The sequence below is a fragment of the Lepisma saccharinum genome, chromosome 7 (genome assembly GCF_977018435.1).
Source record: "Lepisma saccharinum chromosome 7, izLepSacc3.1, whole genome shotgun sequence".
NCBI lineage: Eukaryota > Metazoa > Arthropoda > Insecta > Zygentoma > Lepismatidae > Lepisma > Lepisma saccharinum.
Window position 1 is genome coordinate 13,054,941 of NC_139235.1, and position 26,861 is coordinate 13,081,801.

General features: G+C 38.9%; 1 protein-coding gene across 1 annotated transcript in view; it reads left to right on the plus strand.

The window, feature by feature from the left end:
- LOC145989730 (cell adhesion molecule Dscam1-like) overlaps nucleotides 1-26,861 on the plus strand; it is a 505,150-nt gene that overhangs the window by 398,426 nt on the left and 79,863 nt on the right. Inside the window, exons 6-7 of the mRNA XM_083125004.1 lie at nucleotides 397-842; nucleotides 24,413-24,706. Coding sequence (XP_082981130.1) covers nucleotides 397-842; nucleotides 24,413-24,706 — 740 coding nt within the window. The remainder of the gene's footprint in view (nucleotides 1-396; nucleotides 843-24,412; nucleotides 24,707-26,861) is intronic.

The window sequence follows — 26,861 nt, forward strand, 5'->3', positions numbered from 1 at the left end:
TGCTTGATCCTTTTCCTGAGATTGTATACTCTGTCGTTCCTATCTCTGGAGAAGGCAAACGAAAACAAGTCTCTGAGCAAGTGGTGACGCGAGACGGCTCCACCAATGAACACGTGAGAGGGAACGGGATTGCGTGGAGTGAGGAAAGCGAATGCAGTTACCAGCTTTTGCAGCAGCTCGTGCTGTTTCACTCTGCCCACTCGCTTTCCTCCCCTTCTCTGGCGCTATGCGAGGCGTTGCTCCAGAGATAGTTGGGATATGGTATAATTTCTATTTGTTGATTTTGCATTATCTTATAGTACATTTGAAGTTATGTGCAATAATGATAGCGAATGATTATAAAAATGACTTTTATAATGACTATTATATAATGACTGCACAATTCTTCCTTTGCAGGTGGATGAAAGAGGTGGGTGGCTCGCTGGAAGAGATTATTGGATCCGTGATGATACGTCCTCTCCACAGCGTCCTGCAATTCCCTCGGGTCCAGCCGGAGGATGCTGGGAGATACGTGTGCATCGCCCACAATGCCCTGGGCGAGGACCGCAGGGAACTGTCGCTGTCCGTCTCCACCTCTCTCACCGTCCACATCCAGCCCCAGCAGCAAGTGGTGGACGCAGGATTGAACGCTGCCTTCAACTGCTCTGTCAGCGGAAGTCCAGTGCTGCATCTCTTCTGGCTGAAGGACGGGAGGCCCCTGATATCCGGGGGGAGGTTGAGGTTCCTAGGGGCGGAGGTACTGTTGGTGCAAGGGGTGCGCCGGGAGGACAGAGGGATGTATCAGTGCATTGCCAGGAACAATGAGGAAAGTGCCCAGGGAAGCGCAGAATTAAGTTTGGGAGGTACGTTCTGATTAAAAGTTTGTCTTAAAGCCATGCTTGGTAATGTACAAATTTAGATTCGAGTAAGAACTTTGTGTTCAATCTTTAGTGCTCATCATCATAATATAGTTCCTGAATTAAAAACTTTATTTTTGATGAGTACACGTAGTAAAACCATTCACCTATGTAAAAAAACTATTTTCTAATGCTGGTGATGACTGTAGAAGCATTTAAATGTGTTGAAAGTAAGTCTTAATACTTATGAAGACTACAGAAGCAATCTAATGTGTATTAAATTATGTCCTAATACTTATGAAGACTACAGAAGCAAGCCACTGTGTATTCAATTATGTCCTAATGCTTATGAAGACTGTAGAAGTGCTAGACTGTATGGAAAAATTGTGTGCCATAATATTTATGAAGACTACAGAAACAATAGACTGTGTATTAAATAATGTACTAACTAATGCTTATGAAGACTACAGAAGCAATCGACGGTGTATTAAATGAGGTACTGACTAATACTTATGAAGACTACAGAAGCAACCGACTGTGTATTAAATGATATCCTAATGCTTAGGAAGACTACAGAAGCAACCGACTGTATATTAAATGATCTCCTAATGCTTATGAAAACTACAGAAGCAATATACTGTGTACTAAATGAAGTCCTAATGCTTATGAAGACTACAGAAGCAATCGACTGTGTATTAAATTATGACCTAATGCTTATGAAGACTACAGAAGCGATCGACTGTGTATTAAATGATGGCATTATGGTTACGAAGACTCCAGAAGCAATCGACTGTATATTAAATGACGTCTTAATGCTTATAAAGACTACAAAATCAATCAACTGTGTATTAAATTATGTACTAATGCTTATGAAGACTACAGAATCAATCGACTGTGTATTAATTATGTCCTAATGCTTATGAAGACTGTATAAGCGCTAGACTGTATGTGAAAGTATGTCCTAATACTTTAAAAGACTACAGAAGCAATAGACTGTGAATTAAATTATGTCCTAATACTTATGAAGACAATAGAAGTACTCTACTATGTGTTAAAATACGTCGTAATGCTTACGAAGTACTTATATTGAAGCTCTTGACAGTATACATAATTACGTATGGATTAATACTTGTGAAAACTACAAAAGCAATCAACTGTGTATTAAGATATGTCCTAGTGTTTATGACGATTGAAGAAACATTCGATTGTGCATGGAAGTCCATAGAAGCAGTCGACTGTATACGAAATAATGTACATACGTACTTATGATGCTTATGAAGACTGTGGAAACGCTCGACTCCATGTGACAGAATGTCATAATTCGTAAGAAACCTGTCGTCCTCCGAGAGTGAGCGATTAGGACAGCACGCTACGACACCAGAGGACCCGGGTTAGAATACAGATTGTTTGCGAGTGTCTCTTCATCAATTTTATCACTTCATCAATTCTTCACAATTAGCCATGCCAGAGAAGTGAAGTAAAATAAACCAAATCAAGCAACCAATCGTATGAAGACTATAGGATGACTTCGCTGTGTGAGAAATTATGTCCTGATGCTTACAAGGGCTACAGAAGCACTCAATTTGGCATTAAACTATGTCGTAATGCTTGTGAAGAGTACAGAAGTCCTGGATTGTGCATAAAATCATGTTCTAATGTTTATCAAGACTACAAAAGCACCCGAATCTGTTTGATAGTGCTATACCTTAGAGGTTATGTAGGCTGTGATAACATTATATGTGCAAGGGATCATTTTGCATCTCTGTACTATTTTAATTATTGCAGGGTACATGTACGCTTTCTGCAAATGTTAGTTTCTTTACACTGCTCTTTTGTGTCATCTGCTAATAACTCGAGGACAAGAAAACGAAGGACAACATCTCACTAAATGAGCAGTCCCTCTCTACTGCCCACATCTCTCGCAGAACAACACAGTGATGATCTTCATCCGTGCGTCTCGTCCCATGTGTAGCATAATAGGAGAAGGGTGGGGGTGGTGGAAGTTTGGGACCGACAGGAAAGTTTCACAAAAGAAGTTCAACTTTGCGTGGGCGTTTTTGTGCCTCGCAAGGAGGGTGAAAATGCAGCATGGAGCATGGAAGGAAACCAAAGAATGGAGGAGAGAAATGGGAAAACGCCCTCAACCAGGGCTTTGTGGGGAGCAAGGGAGAATTAAGTTGAACTTCCTGAATTCCCAGAGACATAAATTTCACCAGAGTTAACACATTATAGTAATGTTTACCACAAGAGAACTAACTATCCAAGCCTAAACAAGCTACGTGTAAGCAAATGCCTAAAGTTTATGATAAACGTTAGACTCAAACTAGCATGAATAAAGGTGCGTAAGTACCATACGAAGAAGACCAATCAGAGATCATGAAACTTTATGTACTCAACAAGGAAATATTAATGTTTCCTCACTCTTGTAAACACAGAAGCTTCCTCACAACTTTGTTGTACGATGGAAAACAATTTCGTCGACAGAAATATGGACGCTGGGTCTTCTCGTGCAATGCATTTATTTCTACTCCATAAACTTGATTTCTCGACAGAAAACGTATGCAAGACTTTTCCTCTACCTTTACAATCTTAATACACTTTTAATTAATCATAAATTTATTCCACTGACATGGTGTGCAGTGAATAAACAGAAAGTAGTTCGAGCGAAAACAATATACAATTTCCTCACGTTTTCCTCGAAAAAGTGTTAGGCTGTTAGGAGTAACTTTATTCATTATAGGCATTGTTGGCTGTTGATACAGATCTTATGATTTATTGATTTATTAATTTGCACAGGTTATTAACTTAGGTAGTTAGATTCAACGATTATCCTAATAAAAGCGGTAGCATAGAAATTAAAGGTTAGGCAGTTAGGTTCAGTAGCTCGCCCTTTGTGTGGTCATTAGTGTTTTGTATGAGTGTTCAATCTTTAATTTCATATAATTACTACTCATCATCGCGATTAGATAAATAAGGAAGACAAAGTGCAAAAGTAATCGGTTCGGAATCCTTCAAATATCTAATTAAAATAATGTATAATGGTAAATAATTTTACTTCCTTACCAGGATTAAATATCTCGATTAACAAGGTGTATTATACTGAGAAAATTATCTTCAGGGCTTCTATCTACCCCCACTTTTTTGCCTTTAGATGGCGGCTGCTGATAAGGGATGAACCTCTCCCTCGAAATAAAATTCTCGGTGCGAAATAACTTCGGTGAGTAGGTTAGCTTCGGCGGTTCTCTCTAAAAGTAATCCCTGTCCTGGGAAGGAGTGTTCTTTGTGAGTGTCCCTTCATCAGTTTCATCTGAGGAACACTCATCGTAGCAAAATTGGAACAATAACAACTTGAAATAATAAAAATACCAAAGTGATCGGTGGGGAATTACTGTAGTGAGTATGTCAGTCAGTTAGGTTCAGTGGTTCTTTCTAGAATCACTCCATGGCGTGGGCAAGACTGTTCTTTTGAGTGTGTCGCATTACTCATCGCTGCGATTAGGTCGAAGTGGAAGAAAAGCAATTTCAAATAACAAAATACAGAAGTAATCGGTGGACAAGTGTAGGTACTATCCACGTATCCACTCTACTTACTTTTTGTTTCATTGGCTGCACACGCTGTCAATTAAAGATCTTACTTATAATTTGCTATCATAGTGGCATTATTTAATAATTGTTTTTTGACATTGCACAAACATTAGCTGGTAATTACATCATACTATATAGATTATTTTGGTAAACTAACCTCGCTGTATAAACAAAGGAACTCTTGTTTCTGTGAAAAGATGCAGACTTGTCAGAGGAAGGAGTCCAGGAAAATCACATTTAAGAATATAAAGGCTATCACACCAATGTAGCGTGTCCATGAATACAACCAATATCCAACAATTAGAACAAAAGGAGGGCATTGTTGTTAAAACTCGATCGTTACCTTAAAATAAAGATCGTTATCTTTCAAATTCATATATCATGCTAAAGTTGTTTTCCCAGGCTCAATTGATCTTTTTTTTTATTTGTATCATGTTTAAAATATTCTACAGGAAATTTTCTTTTTAAGTATACTGCATTACTGCATATGTGATGTGTATGTTTGTATCAGAAATTCCATATAATTTTAGATTGTAAGCAAAATATTCAGTTATGTTATAAAGTGTTTATTTGAAAAAATATTTATTTTAAAATGTCAAGATAAATTTAGATTATAAACATAGGCGTCCGAAAATACAAAATGATTCTACTTTATTAAGTTCCAATACTCTCAATACTACAGAGCATTCCCTGACATTCGCTACGTGACTCGGCTGCAAACTGCCCGGCATCAGCGCTTGTCCTTCCCGGTGAACGGGTCAGCGACAGTCGCTAGAGTCGGCTATTAAAATTACAGTTTTCATATTGTGTACTAACCTTGACTACAGAAGGTGTTGAAAATGATGTACCTCTGCTGCAACACATTCCTGGCATCTCCAAAGAAAATTGGCATTTACACGTGCAAGTTTGTCTACTGTAATTCTCCCGATTTCTCGTACAATACTCTCTTTCAACTCACGGATGCTGTGCGGATTGTCTTTGTATAATTTATTTCCCCATCTTTCTTTCCACTTTTATTCAGAACTGACCCTGTTACTCTAAACTTTTTTACGAGGTTTAATATAAGCGACTGTCGCGGACCCGTTCACCGGGCAAGACAAGCTCTGATGCCGGGCCGCTTGCCGCCGAGTCTCGTAGCGAATGTCAGGGAATGCTCCGTATAACACTATTAAGCCTTGTTTCCATGATATGAAAAACTCAATATGCTGACCAATGCAGAAATTTATTTTATTATAAAACATAAACTAAACGTAACGTTTCAACCTTCTAGCAAGGTCTTCTTCAGACTGTGTACAAAGTACAAACGAAACAAGGTACAAAACAGGAAGATATATATACACAAAAGTCACTCAACCTCCAGACACAAGATTATTAGAAAGTTGTTTTTTCTGGAACATTTCAGCAGGTGGCCTTCCCTTGTCAACTGTACTTTCACCTGACAGGCGATTTAGCTAAACATTTCCTTTCATCTGGAAAGTGGTTGGACTCTTTATCTCACACTCTTTTTCCTTATCCTTTCTTTCTTCATTCCTCTTTCTCTCTTGTCCTTTCCACTCTTTCTAACACCTTCTTCCATTCTTTGTTTATCTTCAGTCCCCCATTTAAAAAAATGGAAGAACGAAGAAAGATTGGAAGAAGGTGTTAGAAAGAGTGGAAAGGACAAGAGCGAAAGAGGAGAGAAGAAGGAATAGGAATGAAGAATCAAAAACTGAGTATCTGGGCATAAGACGCACCCTGCTTTTCAGACCTATTTTTAAAGGAAAAGAAAGTGCGTCTTATACGCCGGCAAATATGTTACATGTCAGAAAATATACCACAAATACTCTCATGAGGTCAACTCTCAGAGCCTGGTTTTCTAACTTGGTGATTTTTCCTAACTCTAGTCTGTCCAATGAACAAAATATTAATTCAGCAACGGACGTTATTCACATGTGAAATCCATCGGCAACTTTTTGATCACCATTTACAATACCATGAAACAAACAATGTGATCATGATGAATGAGCTTCTCGCCTCGGAAAAACTAAACAAAATAAGCAATGATGATAATTTCAGGAGTCATCTGAGGGTATATCTGACAATGCAGTAGAATGAATTAAAAACAGATTGCCCGATGTGTTAGACTGAAAACCAATTGAGCAGATGACAAAAAAGACAAGGTTTTTTTTCGGAAATTGGCGGTTACATTTCCCATGGTGACGCTGGAAGTAATTCTGTTCCAGTTATTGACGGGAAATCAATGTAATTACTTGAATTTCCACTTTTTTTTATTTGCAAGTACCCAGGAATAGTCTCGCAAAAAACTCACGAACGAATTAAAATTACTAGTTGCAAGTAATATCTCTGTGTGCTTGTTACTAGAGTAAGATACTATATACTTCTAGATGCGTTTTCTGGGTTTCTTCTGCCACTTTTTCTTGCGAATGCTGGGATGATACCATTAACGAAGGCTAGTTCCCCTTTCTCCCGGTCTCCCCTGGGAGACTGAGAAACTGTGCCCTTGCTCTATTAGGTAGAAAAAACTAATTATCATCATCGATTGTTATCAGAGTGGATAAAAATCGTGATTTAAAAATAATTTTTGGTGTTTCTTCCATTAAAATCGATTTTTTATTGTTTCAAAAATCACTCTCAAAATTGCTTGGGAGCATACGTATAGATATCTTATAGAAGGTCTCTTTCTTCTAAACTGCCCTGTAAAATATTTGAACAGTTTGATTAAAGCAAAGTGAAAAAATATATGTAAAGATACATTTTTCTGTTTCTGATACTGAATATATGAACCTACTATGGAAATGTTTGTTGAGTGTGTTATTGAAAATATAATAATTTCAGTAACTTTTCTTCCAATGTAAATAAAATAAACTGTAATTGTAACTGAAAATATATTTTATAGTCTTGGCAACTATTTAATGATGGTTTATTTACAGCTTAATAATAATGACACGATTTACAGTTTAACATGATTAGCATTGTATATGCTATTTTACACAAAAGTTGTGCTATTTTTCCTATTGAAATTATTGAATATTAAATCAAGATAAATTTAAGTGTGTTTACATTATACATATTACATTTCCTTTCGTGTGAGCTTCACCCCATCAGTACATATATTTTGTTTCCTTTCTTAGAGCCTAATAAACACCATTAAATGATTACAAGGTCAATGTACTTTCACCAAAAGTGATTCTGATGTCTTCAAATTCCTCATGTTCATTATTTTAAAGTTATTTAAATCACGATTTAAGTCAAACCACCTTGATCCATAAGTTAGTGTTCACTTTTTAAAGCCGATGAATGTGGCAGCAAGACATTTTCGTACTAGTGTACGTACACCCTCTACGTTAAAAATTCAAGCACATTAAATTGAAATCCACTTGTTTCCAACAACTTTCTCTTATTTTGCTCTCTGCACTTATTATGAGGTTGTGGGACTTTTGAGTCATTCTGTGTTCTGTATAAATCGAGACTATTTGAAAACAAGATCCTTAGGAAAATATTTGGACCTAAAAGGGATGAGGACACGGGTGAGTGGAGAAGGTTACATAATTTAGAACTACATAATTTGTATTAATGTCCAAATATTATTAGAATGATTAAATCAAGAAGACTTAGGTGGGCAGGCCATTTAGCACGAATGGGTGAGGAAAGAAGAGTTTACAGGATTGTTGTTGGGAATCCTGATGGTAAGAGACCAGTAAGAAGACCAAGACGAAGATGGAGGGATAATGTTGAAATGGACCTAAAGGAAATATGGTATGGATGGAAAAGAGTATATAGATCTTGCTCAGGATAGGGACAGATGGAAGGCCTGTGTTGCTGCAACCATTAACCTTCGGGTTTAAGAAGGCTAGAGAGTTAGTTTAGTTTTAGTTAGTATAAATCGAGGCGAGATCCTGACTGGAATCTATAAACCGAGATGAGAACAAGACGGGCTTTTATATCTCGATACGAGGACGAGACGAAAACGCATATACACGAGACAATTCAAATCTCGCCTCGTCTCAATACCATCCCCACTCCAGAAAAGGTTAGGCCTTGTACAGTGTCTCTCAAAAGTTTTAGGACAACGACATTTTAAACTAGGCAACCCCATTTACACAAGGCGTTGGTGGGTTGCGTGTCGAGTTAGGCTCAATGTCAGGGTTTCCACATGCACAATATATATTTATAAAATACGCGAAAAGAAGAAAAACAAGTAATATTGTAAAAAAATATTAAAAATATCACTATTATATCGCAAGTGACAAAATTCTTTCTCAAAGAAAAAAAATAGGTTTTCTAGTATTTCATCGCTTATGAGTCTACAGAAAGGAAAAGAGGTGAGATAAAACGAAAGGTGACAAAGGAGAGGAGAAAGAGAAAGCGAAAGGAGAAGAGGAAAAGTAGAGGAGAGAAGAAAGAGGGATAGACGAGGAGAGGAGATGTAGTGAGGAGAATGGAAAAAGATTCTAGGAGAGATGAGAAAAATGGAGCAAAGAAGAGAAAAGAGAAGGAAAACGAGATGAGAGAAGAGTGGAGAGTAGAGTAAAGGAGAGAAAAAGAGAAGAACGAAAAGAAGAGGAGAAAAGTGCAGTGGAGTCGGAAATCTAAGACAGGAAAGGAGATACGAGGAGTGGAGATGAGTGGGATGGAGATAAGATGCGAGAAAAGTAGGGAAGGCGATATGAGATAAAAGCAGAGCAGAAGGAGGGGAGAGAAGAAGGAGAAGAAGAAGAGAAGAACAGAAGGGACTGAAGAGAAGAGGTAATTGGAGAAAATATCGTCTCAGCGTCAAGAATTGATGCATTGGTCAAATTATCGACGTGAAATATTCAATAACATTTTGAAATGTATTGGAGAATGTATTAGATCGGTTGTGAAATGCCTTTTGGCTTAGTTCAGAGCAGGGTTTCGGAGCGGAGCGGAGCAACGCTCCGGCTGTTGCCCACGCTCCGGAGCGAGGAGCGAGATTCGAAGAAATGGTTCGCTCCGCTCCGGAGAGGAGCAGCGGGAATCGGAAAATTTCTCGCTCCGCTCTGGAGTGAGGAGCGAAATTCTAGGAAATGGTTCACTCCGCTCCGGAGCGGAGCGCTGCCTTGACACGCTCCGCTCCGGATCGGAGCAGAGGAATTTGGAAAATTTCTCGCTCCGCCCCGGAGCGAGGAGCCAAATTTTAGGGAACGGTTCACTCCGCTCCGGAGCGGAGCGATACCTTGTGACGCTCCGCTCCGGAGCGAGGAGCGATATTCAAAGAACTTGCCCACTCCGCTCCGGAGCGACTCCGGAGCGCTCCGAGGTTGGATAATACGAGTGTATACAGAAAACTAACGATCAAAGGTTCCGAGTACATTTGTAATTTTGTTTGTGGAATTTGTACGGCATTTGAAAATCGCCCGTTATTGTTGTTATAAAACTGATTATTACTAAACGCCAGGGAAACAGTCCAGACAAGATTACGGCACTCACCTATAGTGTTGCCAATAAGTAAGAAATAATCCTTACACAATACACCAGGGAAGGCACAATGAACCGCCCGCATACGTACAATGCGTAATGTGTCAACTGTGAAGCGTAGAAGAAGTGTGGCAAACCTGGAGGGCCAGGGGTGTGGAGGAGGCAAGGGGAAGCTTCGATCTTCACTGGACTGTTTTCGTGAAGAGAGCGTAATTATTATTATTACATTTTCATTATCACTTTTACTACTCTACTACTACTTCTGGGGACAATATATTGCAGGAACATGATAACTTCAAACTGTAGATTTTTTTAAAGGGAGTAATACTATTTTGGGGAAATTCTGCCTCATTCTGCCCCCTCCCTTGGAAAATTATCTTGCTTGTCCCTTCCTGGAAAAAATCCTGAAGACGTCCATGTATCAGCGGCGTTAAAAATTTCATGAAATGTCCATACATCACCGTTGACAAGCACACATAATATGCATGTAATGATACAAGAGAACAAAGCTTTTAAAGGCTTCTTTTTATGACAGTGAAGAGAAGAACAACACGCGCAAGTAATACTTTTAAAAGAGAACAATCTAGCCAGAATTGGTGTAGCATAATTCTAATACAACTGGCAACACTGGATCTGTCCCGCGAAGGCGATGTCTCTACCATGTACGGATAAGTCGAACGCAACGTACAGCGCAGCGAACGAAGTTCTCAACCCCGAAAGCACACACAAACACCCTCCTCCCCTCTTGAAACGGGCACAAGACCAATGCGCTAGCCGATTGCACTGAGTCACCTGCATGGAACACGGAATACGGCACAAAACGAAGCTGTCTGTTGTATGGGGGAGGTGGGTCGGATAAATCCGCAAAGCAGAAAAACTGATTGCTTGAAATTATTCGTAACCCATTCAACACATATCATTCAAACTCTTATATCTAAGAGTCACAATACAAAATAGTACATACAGAAATACTATTTACGTAGTTCATATTTCAACTTACATCAAATGAACAATTTACGTACTATAGCTCTCTCTCTCTCTCTCTCTCTCTCTCTCTCTCTCTCTCTCTCTCTCTCTCTCTCTATTGAGCCAAAACAACATTCTTGTATTGTTTTACCAATGTTTAATGTGCATGATTGATTGATTGATTTAGTTCATTTTACTTCTCTTCTTTGTCGCTTTTGGCTAATCGCGAAGATGGGGATGATCGATGTTATGAATAAATTGATGAACGATACGCACAAAGATTGTACACTCGCCTCACTTAGTACTCCGGCAGTTTGTTTCTTTATACAGCATATTTGCAGAAGATACAATTCAACATACAAGTGTATAAAACAAACTTATTACTAACTTCGTTGACCCTGTACAAGCCCACGCCGGGATTTGAACCATCCCACGGATCCCTGACGTCATAGGGTACTGTGCTGTAGAGCGACCACAAACAAAAAAGCTTCGGCCAAAAGTCCCCGCGCACCTTCTCCTTCACCCGTTCGACTAGAGCCATAAGGAAGCATGATCCACTCTGCCCTCCCCTCCAAGCGGGGGCGATCATACAGACAAACAACTAGAGTACATGGAAACAGGACTGCAGGCTCCGTCACAGAAGTCGGTTGTTAATGTGCACATTCCCATTATTCATAGTTGCATTACAGCATTCGTGTAAAAAAAACTCCTAACCGGATCGGAGCGTGCTGTCAAAAGCACCACGCTCCGGAGCGGAGTGCTGTTGTCTCACGCTCTGCTCCGGATCGGAGCGTGCGTCTAAAAAAATGTGAACCACTCCGCTCCGGAGCGGAGTACTGCTGTATCATGCTCCGCTCCGGATCGGAGCGTGTATCTCAGAAAGCCGAACCACTCCGCTCCGGAGCGGAGTGCTGTTGTATCACGCTCCGCTCCGGATCGGAGCGTACGTCTCAAAAAGCTGAACCACTCCGCTCCGGAGCGGAGTGCTGTTATATCACGCTCCGCTCCGGATCGGAGCGTGCGACTCAAAAAGTCGAACCACTCCGCTCCGGAGCGGAGCGTGTCTCTCAAGAAGTCGAACCACTCCGCTCCGGATCGGAGTGCTGTCGTACCACGCTCCGCTCCGGAGCGAGGAGCGGAGTAGAACTGACGCTTCGAAGTCGTTCCGGAGCGCTCCTTTAGTACGCTCCGCACTCCGCTCCGAAACCCTGGTTCAGAGCAAGTTAAAATCTTCCATGTAAGATCTTTCATTTTACCTGCGATTATACCACTAAAAACATGAATGTAATTTTAATATTTATAAGAATTATCCAATTTTTGTTCACTTCTCGGTTCGTTGAAATGGAGATTTTCTAATTTAATATTTCCCCTCCCCCCCATCCTTAATTCCAAAATGAATTATTCCGTTTCACACTTCGTGGACAATGAACACAATGGGATAGGTCTAAAACTTACAAAAATTTTCTGCCACCGGAAGGATTTGAACCTACGACCATCAGATTGACAGTCCTAAACGGTAAACACTACCCTACAAGCTTTCGCTCCTGAAAGTAAGTAGAAGGAGCTGACCAATGTGAAATGTAGATGGCAACTCTCCTCCTACATGTAATGTGCAAACAATACTTGTTTGTAACAAAGAAAACGAAGGTAGTACGACTCGGCGAAAACATTTAATGGAGAATTGCACATGATGGGAACTTTTCATTCGATATTTGCGGAGCTATCCTTGCATTGAACTCGAGTGGGAAAAGGGGTAAAATTAGTATGTCCTGAATTGCCTTAAATTTAAATAGTTATTTCATTAATATTTGTCAATGTCTTTGAAGCAGTACACAATTATCGTTAGAGTATCATAATTCACGATCTTATACATGAATATATCCCTTTGAACGTGTATCAATTCATTTATTTGTTTATTTTTTATAAATTCCATTTGCAGAACAATGTAGCCACTATACACTTATATTACAAATAATGTTACCATGCTCTTGTTTATAATAAAAGGAGAATTAAAAAAAGAACACCTCCTAAGGAGGATCGAACCTGGGACCACGATCAATGCTTTCAAGAACTCTAACCAATACACCACGCCCTTACCTTCGATTGAAACAACAATTTATTTTTAAGTATTCTGTCTCTCCAATATTGTAAATGACGTTGGGTATACATGTAGTTGAACTTTTACTTTAATTTTGGATTGCTTTCTTGTAGTATAGCAGATATCTTCGAGAAATAAGTTTCGAAGTGATGAAGAAAAACGAGAGACTCGTGGGACACTGTTAAGGTTCTGGAGTAAATCATTCTTATTTTTCTTCCTCGAAGAAGAACAATTTTTAAAGTAGAGCAACAGTCAGTCGTTCCGCTCTTTCTTATTTCCTTTAAATTATTCCACATTCCTTTAATTGGGTTAAATATAAATAAAAATATTGCTTGCATTTCTGTCATTGACGTAGACCAGGCCCGTACGCAGGATTTCTTTGAGGGAGGGGCCAGACCCAAATGTGTGTGTGTGTGTGTGTGTGTATATATATATATATATATATATATATATATATATATATATATATATATATATGAGAGAGAGAGAGAGAGAGACAGATATTACAAAATAGTTCAAATAGTGCGAGCGCCATTGAAAAGTCATGATAATTCTATGTTTAGAAAATAATATATTTATAAATTAAATGTTGCGTACTAGGAATTATTATTACAATAAAAAACATGTCTAATTGTGAGTTAAGAAAAAAACAATAATAAAGAGACATTCTCGCATCACGATTGCAGTTCGAAAAAGTCGGGACAGGGATTAACTGTCCTGACTAAATCGGTGAATCGGACGTCTGCTAGCCTTACATTATAAAACTAAAACCATCCAATATTGCAGCCTGAAGACTTTTGCGCAAGAAACAGATTCATTTATGTAAGAATAAAATTTAAATTTTTACACATTTCTAAAATCGACAATGTTATTTTCGTAGTTATTGATAGGTTCACATTTAAATATTTCAGGGTTCGAGGGGGGCATGGCCCCCATGGCCCCCCTGGGTACTGGCCTGACGTAGACAGAGGGAGAGAAATTTTGGAGAATCTTTGTATTAAATTTATTATTTACATCCACCTTATGCTCAGATAGGTTTATTGACAAACGTGAACTTTTCGTTTAATAGATAATATTTGGTTTTAAACGACGGGAGAACATTGGTCTAATTTCCTTGCTCTTTTGAGAGAATATATATATTTCTACAATAGCAATCGCGTTCGGAAACGGTGAAAAAAAATTACTTGGTTTCCAAAGGCAGACAACCTTGGTAGCGTAGCTTTCTCGCGTTCAAAGTGACTCACTCGCGCTATTTAAGGCCGTTTCTTATCGCAAAACACTGTGTGTCGATGCACGGTGTCTGCACCCAGCAAGTTACAAGTGACCAGAGTCGAATTTTAAAGAGAATCTGAAGAATGATAGATTTCATCAGAGGCGGCTAGGTGGGCACTAGCTCAACATGTAATAGTTTAAGTCATAATTTCTGACAACCAAGAAACCTTATTGAATAAGTATTGGGATAGTAATACGTGTATCCGCTCCTTTTTAACAATGTAAGCTCGAAGACAATCTGTATTCCATTTGTTTATATTGACAACTTGGTCAACCTGAGGTTATTATAAGGAACTATTTCGTAGATGTTCATGTAACCGTTATAAAATTAAAAATAAAATATATTGACAAGCTTAGATATACTAACAACGAAGAAATAAATTCAGAGTTAAATTTCAAATTCATGTGTAGAGTAATTCTAGAAGTACAGAGCTATATCAGAGTATTGAACTTCTTTTTGCAGGATAACATTTACAATATTCACGCGACAGAATAATTATTGGTTAGAGTTCTTGAAAGCATTGATCGTGGTCCCAGGTTCGATCCTCCTTAGGAGGTGTTCTTTTTTTAATTCTCCTTTTATTATAAACAAGAGCATGGTAACATTATTTGTAATATAAGTGTATAGTGGCTACATTGTTCTGCAAATGGAATTTATAAAAAAATAAACAAATAAATGAATTGATACACGTTCAAAGGGATATTTTCATGTATAAGATCGTGAATTATGATACTCTAACGATAATTGTGTACTGCTTCAAAGACATTGACAAATATTAATGAAATAACTATTTAAATTTAAGGCAATTCAGGACATACTAATTTTACCCCTTTTCCCACTCGAGTTCAATGCAAGGATAGCTCCGCAAATATCGAATGAAGAGTTCCCATCATGTGCAATTCTCCATTAAATGTTTTCGCCGAGTCGTACTACCTTCGTTTTCTTTGTTACAAACAAGTATTGTTTGCACATTACATGTAGGAGGAGAGTTGCATCTACATTTCACATTGGTCAGCTCCTTCTACTTACTTTCAGGAGCGAAAACTTGTAGGGTAGTGTTTACCGTTCAGGACTGTCAATCTGATGGTCGTAGGTTCAAATCCTTCCGGTGGCAGAAAATTTTTGTAAGTTTTAGACCTATCCCATTGTGTTCATTGTCCACGCAGTGTGAAACGGAATAATTCATTTTGGAATTAAGGATGGGGGAGGGGAAATATTAAATTAGAAAATCTCCATTTCAATGAACCGAGAAGTGGACAAATAGTGGATAATTCTTATAAATATTAAAATTACATTCATGTTTTTAGTGGTATAATCGCAGGTAAAATGAAAGATCTTACATGGAAGATTTTAACTTGCTCTGAACTAAGCCAAAAGGCATTTCACACCGATGTAATACATTCTCCAACACATTTCAAAATGTTATTGAATATTTCATGTCGATAATTTGACCAATGCATCAATTCTTGACGCTGAGACGATAATCTCTTCTCTTCAGTCCCTTCTGTTCTTCTCTTCTCCTTCTCCTTCTTCTCTCCCCTCCTTCTGCTCTGCTTTTATCTCATATCGCCTTCCCTACTTTTCTCGCATCTATCTCCATCCCACTCATCTCCACTCCTCTGTATACTGTACAACGTCTCTCAAAAGTTTTAGTACAACGACATTATAAACTAGGCAACCCAAATTACGTAAGACGCTGGTGGGTTGCGTGTAGAGTTAGACTCAATTTCAGGGTTGCCATATGCACAATAGATATTTATGAAATACGCGAAAGGAATAAACCCAAGTATTATTGTATAAAACTCTAAAAAAAAAAATCAGTATTACATTTGTCGCAAATGAGAAATACTTTCTGAAAGAAAGAAAATCGATTTTCTAGTATTTCATCGCTGATGAGTCTACACAAAGGAAAAGAGGAGAGAGGAAACGAAAAGGGACAACAAATGAGAGGAGAAAAGAGAGAGCGAAGGGGAAGAGGAAAAGTAAAGGAGGAAAGAAAAGATAGGACAGATGTGGATAGGCGAAGTAATGAGGAGAGAGGGAAAAGATGCAAGGAGAGATGAGGAAAATGGAGCAAAGAGGAGAAGATAGGAGAGAAAGAGATGTGAGGAGAGGAGAAGGGAGACGAGAAGTGGGACGTTGAGAGTAGAGTAAAAGAGAGAACATGAGAAGAACGAATAGAAGAAGAGAAGAGTGCAGTGGAGTCGGAAATCTAAGACAGGAGAGGAGATAAGAGGAGTGGAGAAGAATGGGATGGAGACAAGAGGCGAGAACAGGAGGGAAGGCGATATGACATAAAAGCAGAGGAAGGGGAGAGAAGTAGGAGAATGGAGAGAAGAGAAAGGAGACGATAGGAGTGAAGAGGTGTTTGCAGAAGATATCGTCTCAGCGTCAAGAATTGATGCATTGATCAAAATATCGACATGAAACATTAAAATTATATTTTAAAATGAATTGGAGAATGTATTAGATCGGTGCGAAATGCGTTTGAGCTGAGTTCAAAGCGAGATAACGTATGCTTTTATGTCATATCGCCTTCCCTCCTGTTCTCATCTCTTGTCTCCATCCCATTCTTCTCCACTCCTCTTATCTCCTCTCCTGTCTTAGATTTCCGACTTCACTGCACTCTTCTCTTCTTCTTTTCGTTCTTCTCATGTTCTCTCTTTTACTCTACTCTCAACTTTCCTCTTCTCGTCTCCCCTTCTCCTCTCATCTCTTTCCCTCCTATCTTTTCCTCTTTGCTCCATTTTCCGCATATGTCCTCGCATCTTTTCCCTCTCTCCTCATTACTTCTATCCACATCTGTCCTATCTTTTCTTCTCTCCTTTACTATTCCTCTTCCCCTTTCGCTCTCTTTTCTCCTCTCATGTGTTGTCCCTTTTCATTTCCTCTCCTCTTTTCCTTTGTGTAGACTCATCAGCGATGAAATACTAGAAAATCGATTTTCTTTCTTTCAGAAAGTATTTCTTATTTGCGACAAATGTAATACTGATTTTTTTTTTTTTTTAGTTTTATACAATGATACTTGGGTTTATTCCTTTCGCGTATTTCATAAATATCTATTGTGCATATGGCAACCCTGAAATTGAGCCTAACTCTACACGCAACCCACCAGCGTCTTACGTAATTTGGGTTACCTAGTTTAAAACGTCGTTGTCCTAAAACTTTTGAGAGACTATGTACAGTGGTGGAAAAAATTTCTTCCCCATAAGACTTAAATGGCAGTAAATAATGCCTGAAAGGTAGGCAACACACATTGCACCTTTAGGTGATCGGGTGATTCTGTCTGTCTCAAGGAGCAACTCGTTTTTCATGCAATAGCCAACAGACACAGGAAATGTAGGAAAATCACGTGACATCAGGTGGAATGTTGTTGTTCGTCATAAAATCGCCTTTTCTCAAGCCAGGTCGCAAAACCGACAAGAATTATAGCCTATACCCGAAAATGATTCCCCTAAAACCGTTGAACGAAACGCTAAAATAATTCTTGCCTTAATTACAAAGGCTACTAAACTATATGTGCCGCGGTAGCTCGGTCATTAGGGAGTTTGATTACCATGCGAGAGATCTGAGTTCGATCCCCGACTGGGGAGAATTGGACTTTTGTCCACCTGTTCAAGTGGCTCCGGCGCCCACCCAGCGTCGTATAAAGTGGGTACCTGTAGGAAACTTAAGGGGGGGTAAAGGCGGCCAGGGGCGTGGTGCTGATCACATTATACCCACCACCTTCGGCCGTAACAAGAAAGTGTGGGACCCTAACTCCGCACCCCCTATACGCCTTCATGGCTTGGTGCAAAGCACAAGGTAGCACTTTGCTTTTTCATTTACTATACGTCCCGATTTTGTCGGAACAGAACTTTCTAATTTCTACGTGGACTTTCTTCCAAGTTCCGTAGGGATGTGAATAGGCTCCAGTTTTTCTTGACACAATTCATCCATGTTATATTTCGTTATAAAAACCACGGCCGATATCCTGTGTGTGTGGGGGGGGAGGGCGCTATAATTCAAACATGTGAGGTGATACTTTTCTCACTACTCCATTCTCCGATTCTTCGTATCAGAAATAAATCTTAATTCCACACACTGAAAATGTAGCATTTCCTTCATCTTAGCATGCAAATATCTAGCAGCAAAGTAATGTGTAGGCACATAGTGGTTCGGATACCACTTTAAACTGTATGTGCATTCGCGATTAGTCTTACTGTGCATAAAGTGGACTTAGGACACCAAATCAACCAACCAACATAATCCCGTTACTGTCCAGATTATCGAAACCAGAAGCTTCGTCGCGAATAACATAAGCAGGAAGACAATTTGAAATTACCGAACAGAAACAGAACCTAAATCCTACAACGGATAGATTGGATTAAATCGACGATACAGCACGCGTTCTGAAATGAAGAAGAATACGAAAGTTGAAGGGCCTCGATACACAAGCACACTTTTCCTCCCCTCAATGGTAAGATATCTTTCTTGCAGAGAAGCCTTTACGTAGGCCTTCAAGGCCACGACGAGAAAGTGTTTTACATGCAATGACGGGACCAAAACAAGGGTCTAGTTTGATATGAAAGCTGTGTTCCTCCTTATTTCGTACGTCATTGATAACAGGAACACGGGCCTCGTCTGCTAACCCTAGTTTCGTAGAGCAGACGCCTGCTTGCCACTCTTTGGTTCAGTGACCTTCGCTCGTAGTTAGCAAGAGTGAATGACTCACCAGATACCTGTTGCCTGTGAGCTTATACAAGAATAGATATTTCGTTAGCGTCTGTAAGTATTGTTTCATCTGCAGTTATATCAGTTAACGTTCGAATTGTTTCCTAATGGTTACGTTATTTATAAATTAGTTCTCGAGAGTGAGCTTTCTATCTATTTGTATGGGGGGGTATACAGCCTGCATGTATTATTTTTTTCCTGAAACAAGAAGAAATTCCAAGACAAAAAAAGAGTCGTAGAAGAGTAGTTAACAAAAAAGAAAGAAGAAAACGAAAATGTAAATGTTTAAATAAATTATTGTATAGATCGAGTGAATAATATTTTCTCCTCGATGGCGTAATGATAACGTCGTCACCTTATAATCAAGGGATCCCAGGTTCGATACACGGTGGATGCACGTAGTAGTTCGTATGTCATTTTAAACTGATGGTCCAGTCCAGATTAGCTTATCTGTGCAGAAAAACTAAAAAAAAAATTGTCACAGTGTAAGAAAATGTCATGTTCAACCACATACAAAAGGGAATAATTTATTCCATGTTGGAGTTCACATTTACAGTATAGTATCTAACCAACACAATTATGGATCGCAACGTATTTTCTCAGATCCATTTTAATTATACGTGCATGATAAAATAACAGAAGTTGAGGAAAGAGAAAGTCAAGAGCAAACACAGATGCCTTCTCCAGAATTTCAAATCTCGTTACGTAAGGTTCTGGGTTGAAGTCCCGGGCAGACATGACTTTCTTGTTCTTGCCCTTTTATCTGCTTTATTTCATCTTAAATCGTCGTTATGGTTTACCTACAGGGGAAGAATAATGACAATTGCCAATACAAAGCCAATAACGAACAGACCAACAACTCAATTAGGGAGATGTCAAGAAAGAAACAAGACTTGACAGTGTCTCCGCCTCTCGGTTTCTGGTATTGAAAATTGCTCTCCCGTTCTCGGTCAGTTAAATATAGAAATCGAAAAAGTATGTGAAGATAAATATATTTCATATATCCCGGTTTTATAGGAGATTTCGTGAGAGATGAAATAAGTACTCTTCGATCATGTTTATTTTTATAAGTTTTGTTACGTAACATCACTTTTCTTCCTAGTCGCGGACGAGTGACCATTACATGAAATTAATGACGAAATACTCAAACACCTGTGACAAGGACGGTACTCAAATCCGGGAACTTTGGTGACGAGATCGAATGTTGACCACTTAATGAGCTTGCGCACCGAGTCTGCTTAATGTTGCTTGTGTCAGGTAATTCGAAATAACTGTCAATATCCCACATTCATTATCATTTGTTTCATAATTTATCTTATTGATGTTATTAACCTGAAGTCGAAGAAATAGTTGAAAGGCAATAATGCAAGATTGAATATCTATGATGTTACTTCGTGCCGAATAATATGACGTGATATTATGATATGAATATATTAATAATATAATGTGCCTAGTCATTCCATTGATTGATCCCAATTGCGCACACAAAATATGGTATAATGTCCACTCCTAACCAACCTCCGTGGCGGAGTGGTTAGCACAGCGCGCTACGACAGCATGGGCCCCTGGTTCGAATCTGGGCTTGGCCATGGGTCTTCTTGGTGAGTGTCCGTTAATCAATGTCATCATATCATCACTCATTACTCATCTTCATCGTCGCTATTTGCCAAAAGTGAAAGAATAGCGACACTAAATAACAAAAATCCAATCAAATGGGACATCTTCACCGATTTAATTCTATACCGTACCAAATTCCCATTTTATTACTGCTTCTTGCTTCATTTTACTGCATCTCAATTGTTTTCAGATTCGAAAAAAAATGGAATGTTGAGCAGTTGATTGTGCATTGTTTCGTTGTTTTGATTGTTTAATTAACGTCGCATTAATTAGTTTTAGACCAATCGTGACAGAGGGAATCGAGAGCACAAAGGAAGGGGAAAAGACAAGTTAGAGACCACGGCTCTCTTTAAAGGTAGGATTCCTTGAACACGACTGAAGTGACTGCAGAATATTATGGATAAAATTTGTTTCGCTTTTTCCTTTTATTTCTGTTTCAGCTATTTTACTTCGCTTTTCTTCTCCCACTGGCGTTAATCGTGTCAGTGAGGAAGAAAATATCGTGAAATGGACGATGGGACAAAAAATATATATGCCTCTCCCACGGTTCGAAACTGTGACCACAAAATATTGTCTTATTTTTAAAATTTACGCCAAATATGGTTTCACTTGTCTCTTTCTCAAAGCGTTCCATTGCCTCTCCGATGGCGTAGTGGTAACGTCTTCGACATGTAATCAAAGGCTTTCGAATTCAATACCAGATAGAGGAACATTTGGTTCGGATCCCACTTTAATCTGTAGGTCCAGTGCATAAACTGGACTTAAAACATTAGCGTGTGGCATGTGGCCTGTGATGAGAACCATCATTTCATGAACCTTCTTGACAATGACTAGTATCACTTGAAAAATATTTTCTTACGAGTAGATCTTGTTAAGAAACCACTTGCTGAAATGTTCTTCTTGACGCCACTTAGCACCCAGCTGTTGTTTGTTGTTCCTGGGGCATGAGTCATGTGACTCATGCTATCAATGCTCAATCCTTCCCGAGAACTCAGATCCACCAGACAAACTTAAGCGAATAATTTGTTATTTGGGTTGCATAAACAACAGGCTTTAAGACGTTACAAAATTCTAGGTCCCGTGGCCCAGGTAATTCTTTCTCCGACTGTACCTCACTACCTTAAAACAACCTACCAAAACAGGACAAGGCCAGAAACATAATTTTATCATAAATTCTATCACCAGCTGGTCCTCAGCAGAAACAAATACCTCTGGCGACCCATCCTCAGCCCCCTTCTTAGGAAACTTCTGCGTACACCTTGCCTACTCAATTCGACTTTAAATGCAAGGGTTAGAGGCACGTGATTTTCACGAAGGAGAATCTTCCGAAGATATTATCAGTTTAATTACAAAGTTGTTGAGACGCTTAGTGTGTGGCACTGAAAAAATTAACCAGGCGTAGAGCTAGGAGGGGGAGAGGCGGCTGCGTTCACATTTTTAGAATACAGATCCGACTTTTTATATTTTTTTTGGTTCTCTGAGATTTCCTTCCCACTTGAGGATTCTCAGATTTTCGTCGCTGGAGCTCGTTAAAATTTAATTAGCTGCTCGAGAATGAAAGAGGGTGTGAAAATAACCGGAAGAGGGAATTTTCAGAAACGGATATAGCCACGCGTGTGTAATTTATGCAACGCAACCCGAGGAAATAGAAAGGAGAATGATATCTAGAATAGAACTGTCATGAACTGCTGAGGAAATGTATGCTCAATTTCATTCCAGATGTATTCACGGCACATGATCTGCACAGGTTTTGGAGAAATAGTTTTTCTGTGGCACACCTGGAAGGTTGATGTCATAGGCGTTCTCAGATAAATTTGTAGGGGGCGCGGGTCGGACTTTTGATATAAAATCGAATACCAAAAGTAAGAAAAACTCAATATGATGACCAAGGCAGAAATTTATTTCATTATAAAACATAAACTGAACGTAACGTTTCAACCTTCTAGCAAGGTCTTCTTCAGACTCTGCACCAAGTACAAATGTAACAAGATACAAAAACAGGACGATATATATACAAAAACATTACTCCCCTCCAGACTATTAGAAAGTTGTTTTCCTGGAACATTCCAGCAGGTGGCCTTCCCTTGTCAACTGTACTTTCACCTGTAGCTAAACATTTTCTCTCATCTGGAAGGTGGTTGGACTCTATATCCTCTTTCCTATCTTTCTTCATTGTTCTTCCTTCTTCTCTCCTCTTTCTCTCTCGTCCTTTCCACTCTTTCTAACACCTAAAGTAATAATAATGTCGTAAGCTGAGCCGCAGTAGGTATGGCGTCTGACTACCACTAGGGCTCGATGCCCCGCACATGCGTAGCTTGGCGGGGACACTTGTCCCCCAAAATGATCAGGTTTATGAAAATTTACAAATTAATGGTACTTTTGTTAACCTCCCGGAACGTGAGGAACAAAAAAACGAGTCCTTTTTATGATTTTGCAAATGTCCTGGATGATATTTTATGAGCTCGATAACATTTTGATTCTTCTACTCGCCCCCCCCCCCCCAGAAAGAGATCAAGTTACGCCCATGATTCCAGGGATTTTTTTCAGCAATACTCCTGCATGAAGCGTCTGTGGGGTTTAACCAAACCTCTAATAAATGCGTATCTGTGTGGGGATGGGCGGTAAAGGCCGCCGGAGCGTGGTGCTGATCACATCTCAATAAATGGCCGCGATTATGAATGTGCAGAGCCCTACCTGCTGGTGAAGCTGGTTTAGAAATAATTTTCGGCTTTACAAGGGTTATTTTGTGCAGTTTGGGTTGTAGAACTTGAAACATTGTAATCAAAACGTATCACCTCAGTGGATTGAAATCGGGAAACGTTTGTTATAAGTTTACGTCTACCTACGCGTAGATTACATTTGGTTATAGTTTACATAGACTACGTAGACAATCTAAAGTACATTAGAAATAATTTTGAAGCCTTTCAGGGAAGGAAAGTGACATTTTCAAGTGTATTTGTTCCTAACGAACTGACAAGAATCTTATTTACAACAAAAGTTCTCACTTCTCTTCTACCAAGTTCGAAAGAAAATAAATCGTATGCAAAAAAAAAACAGATGGCAGTCGTGAGGCAAAAGTAGTCCTTTTCCCACAGAACACTAAAATATTTCCTACGTTACGCTTTTTTCCTAGGTGAGGAATTGTTCGAAATTGAAAGGAAGAGTATGAAAGGTTTTTCTAACACATTAGCAACTGATACGCAGTATAATTTTGTTTTATTTCTACAGCGCCCTTTGCTAAGTTATCACCTTTCGTCATGTTGTTTACATATATTACGTTATCTACGTGTATAATATAGTCTACGTGTAGAATATAGACTATCGTTGTTTACACGTAGACGCACATCACTGGGAGTGTACTCACGAATACCATGTTTCTAGATTTTTTTTAAACATATTCTGTTCTGTGAGGGCAACTTAGTAATGATATCAAAACGAGGCAGAAGAGGCTTTGGGTAGGGGTGGTTAGTTTTAAGGTTCTCTAGGCAGAAACATTACTGAATAATCAATGTATATTTATTAGTGTTTTCTCCATTTGTGCCCACGTGGCATATCCCAGAACGAGCGGCTAGCGTCAGCCTTAACAACATGGAAATACATGCAAACAGAACCAAAGATGACTTGCCTGCTATCCACGTATGCATATAATATCTTAAATTAACAAGAATTAACCTGCCTAACATATTTACTACATGCTTATTTCTGCTATTATATGCCTACGGGGATAGGTTAGGCAGGTCAGTTTTGGTGCTGTTAGCATATATCTCCCAAGTTGCTAAGCCTCTCGTTATCACAGAAAGAGTAGTTCGAAAATCTCTCGCCAGATGTCATAACAAATAGTTGAAATCACAAATAGCCTAACGCATTCATTTTCTCTTGTCGTTTCAGCCGTGGCACCGGAACTCCAGTCGACTTTCATCGAGCAGACCCTCCAACCGGGGCCTGCCATTTCCCTCAAGTGCGTGGCCTCTGGGAATCCCCCTCCGAGGATAACTTGGCTCCTGGACGGCGCCGAGCTCGGGCCCCGAGGCTACGTGCTCGGGAGCTTCCTGGACGTCAGCGGCGACGTCGTGGGTCACCTCAACATCTCCCGCTCCAGGGTGGAGGATGGCGGGCTGTACTCGTGCGTCGCTCGAAACATGATGGGGACATCCATGCACCAGGCCAGGCTCAATATTTACGGTAAGCAGTGGGTCCGTCGGAGACCTTTGTGAGTTGTATTTAACGTGCGAGCAGGGCTTAATATCTTGCACCCTTGGAAATATTTCCCTGTGTTTTATCTAACCTACACACAACGCTTAAATCGTACGTGAACTAGTATACAGGGTGTCTCAAAAAATGTGGCAATTTGAAATGAAGGTATAGAGAAGAGAATAAATAGTAGCAAGAGATTTAACCGTGAAAATAAATAGTGCAGATAATGCCATTACATAATTGCATACCGCTAAAGAGATGGGTAGATTTATGCAGTCAAGAAAGTAAAGAAAAAGTCAAGAAATCAACAGGTAGGTCAAGAAAGTAAAGAAAAAAGTCAAGAAATCAACAGGTAGGTCAAGAAAGTAAAGAAAAAAGTCAAGAAATCAACAGGTAGGTCAAGAAAGTAAAGAAAAAAGTCAAGAAATCAACAGGTAGGTCAAGAAAGTAAAGAAAAGTTCAAGAAATCAACAGGTAGGTCAAGAAAGTAAAGAAAAAGTAAAGAAATCAACAGGTAGGTCAAGAAAGTAAAGAAAAAAGTCAAGAAATCAAGAGGTAGGTCAAGTAAGTAAAGAAAAAGTCAAGAAATCAACAGTTAGGTCAAGAAAGTAAAGAAAAAAGTCAAGAAATCATCAGGTAGGTCAAGAAAGTCGAGAAATCAACAGGTAGGTCAAGAAAGTAAAGACAAATCAAGAAATTATGCTTGTGGTCAAGAATTTTTACTACTTTTTCCACAGTATAGTGAACTTACATTATTATATACCTGTACTGGGATTTGATAAAATTGAATATTTGGAAATCTAAAATTGTATTGAGTTGTGGTTAATATTTATTAACTTTGTTTCTTAAGAATTACATTCTCGCATGCGTAAAGTTATGTAATGCAAAAATATTAAATAAAATAATGTTGCCATTCCCCATTCAGGATGAAGTCTGAAGCATTAATTGTTACACGCATTAATAATTAAAGCAAGTCTAAATCTCTTTTTAAAGTACAGCTTCAGTTTTCATCTTAACCGACCTTGTGGTAGGGGTTCCTCATTGAATAAAAATGCATATGTTCTTAATTTCCAATTTACCTAAGCAGGGGCGATTAAATAAATGTTAATAAAAGGGGGGGAGGTTCAAGAAAAAGTCAAGAATTTTGGATTTGTTATTTTTGTAGACACCCTGTTATGGCTTGGTGATGACGTGCAGTAGATGACTACTACTTCTGCGCAAACATTCTAGCAGTCGTTGAGGGACATCCTGCATAGCTCGACTTAACAATGTTAACATGTAGGCCTAATGTCTACAGGTATCTGGGCGATTTCCTTACAGATCCTTTGAACTAGACCTGCTGTAACTGAAGAATCTCTCACAGATTCCTTTCGACATGTTTACCTTTGGGGTGATTCTTGTGTTTTACATGCAGAGCAATTCCAGACCGTCACTTCAGAAACAGTTTTATTTCATTCCTTTTATTCATGATACATATAATGAAAACAATACAACTCAGGACATTTACAAATAGCATAGCATAGCAAAATTTCTTCAAATGTATTCTGCCAGAACCATATAAAAATAAATTTAAAGGTAACAGACTGACACAATTGGCAATCTATGAATTTGGATTTTCTGAATCAAAGTTGGTGTAATAGTACTGAACTTTATGAGGTATTTCTTTTACAGACAAATGTTACAGTTCAGAAACACATGTATTGTATATTCGCAATCTAAAGATGTTCTTCTTTAAAACAATATAGCGCATTGGTCTTCACTGAGATATAATTTTGACCATCAAGGTTGACATTTTTTCTGGAATTGCTCTACAACAAATACAAGTAGATGTGACTTGATTGTATTTACAAATGTAGAAAACCCTTTGGAAGATCTTTTACAGCGTCTCTCAAAAGTTTTAGGACAACGATATTTTAAACTAGGCAACCCAAATTACATAAGACGCTGGTGGGTTGCGTGTCAAGTTAGGCTTAATTTCAGGGTTGCCATTTGCACAATAGATATTTATGAAATACGCGAATGGAATAAAACCAAGCATTATTGTAAAAAAAATCTTAAAAAAATATGAGTATTACATTTGTCGCAAGTAAGAAATACTTTCTGAAAGAAAGAAAATCGATTTTCTAGTATTTCATCGCTGATG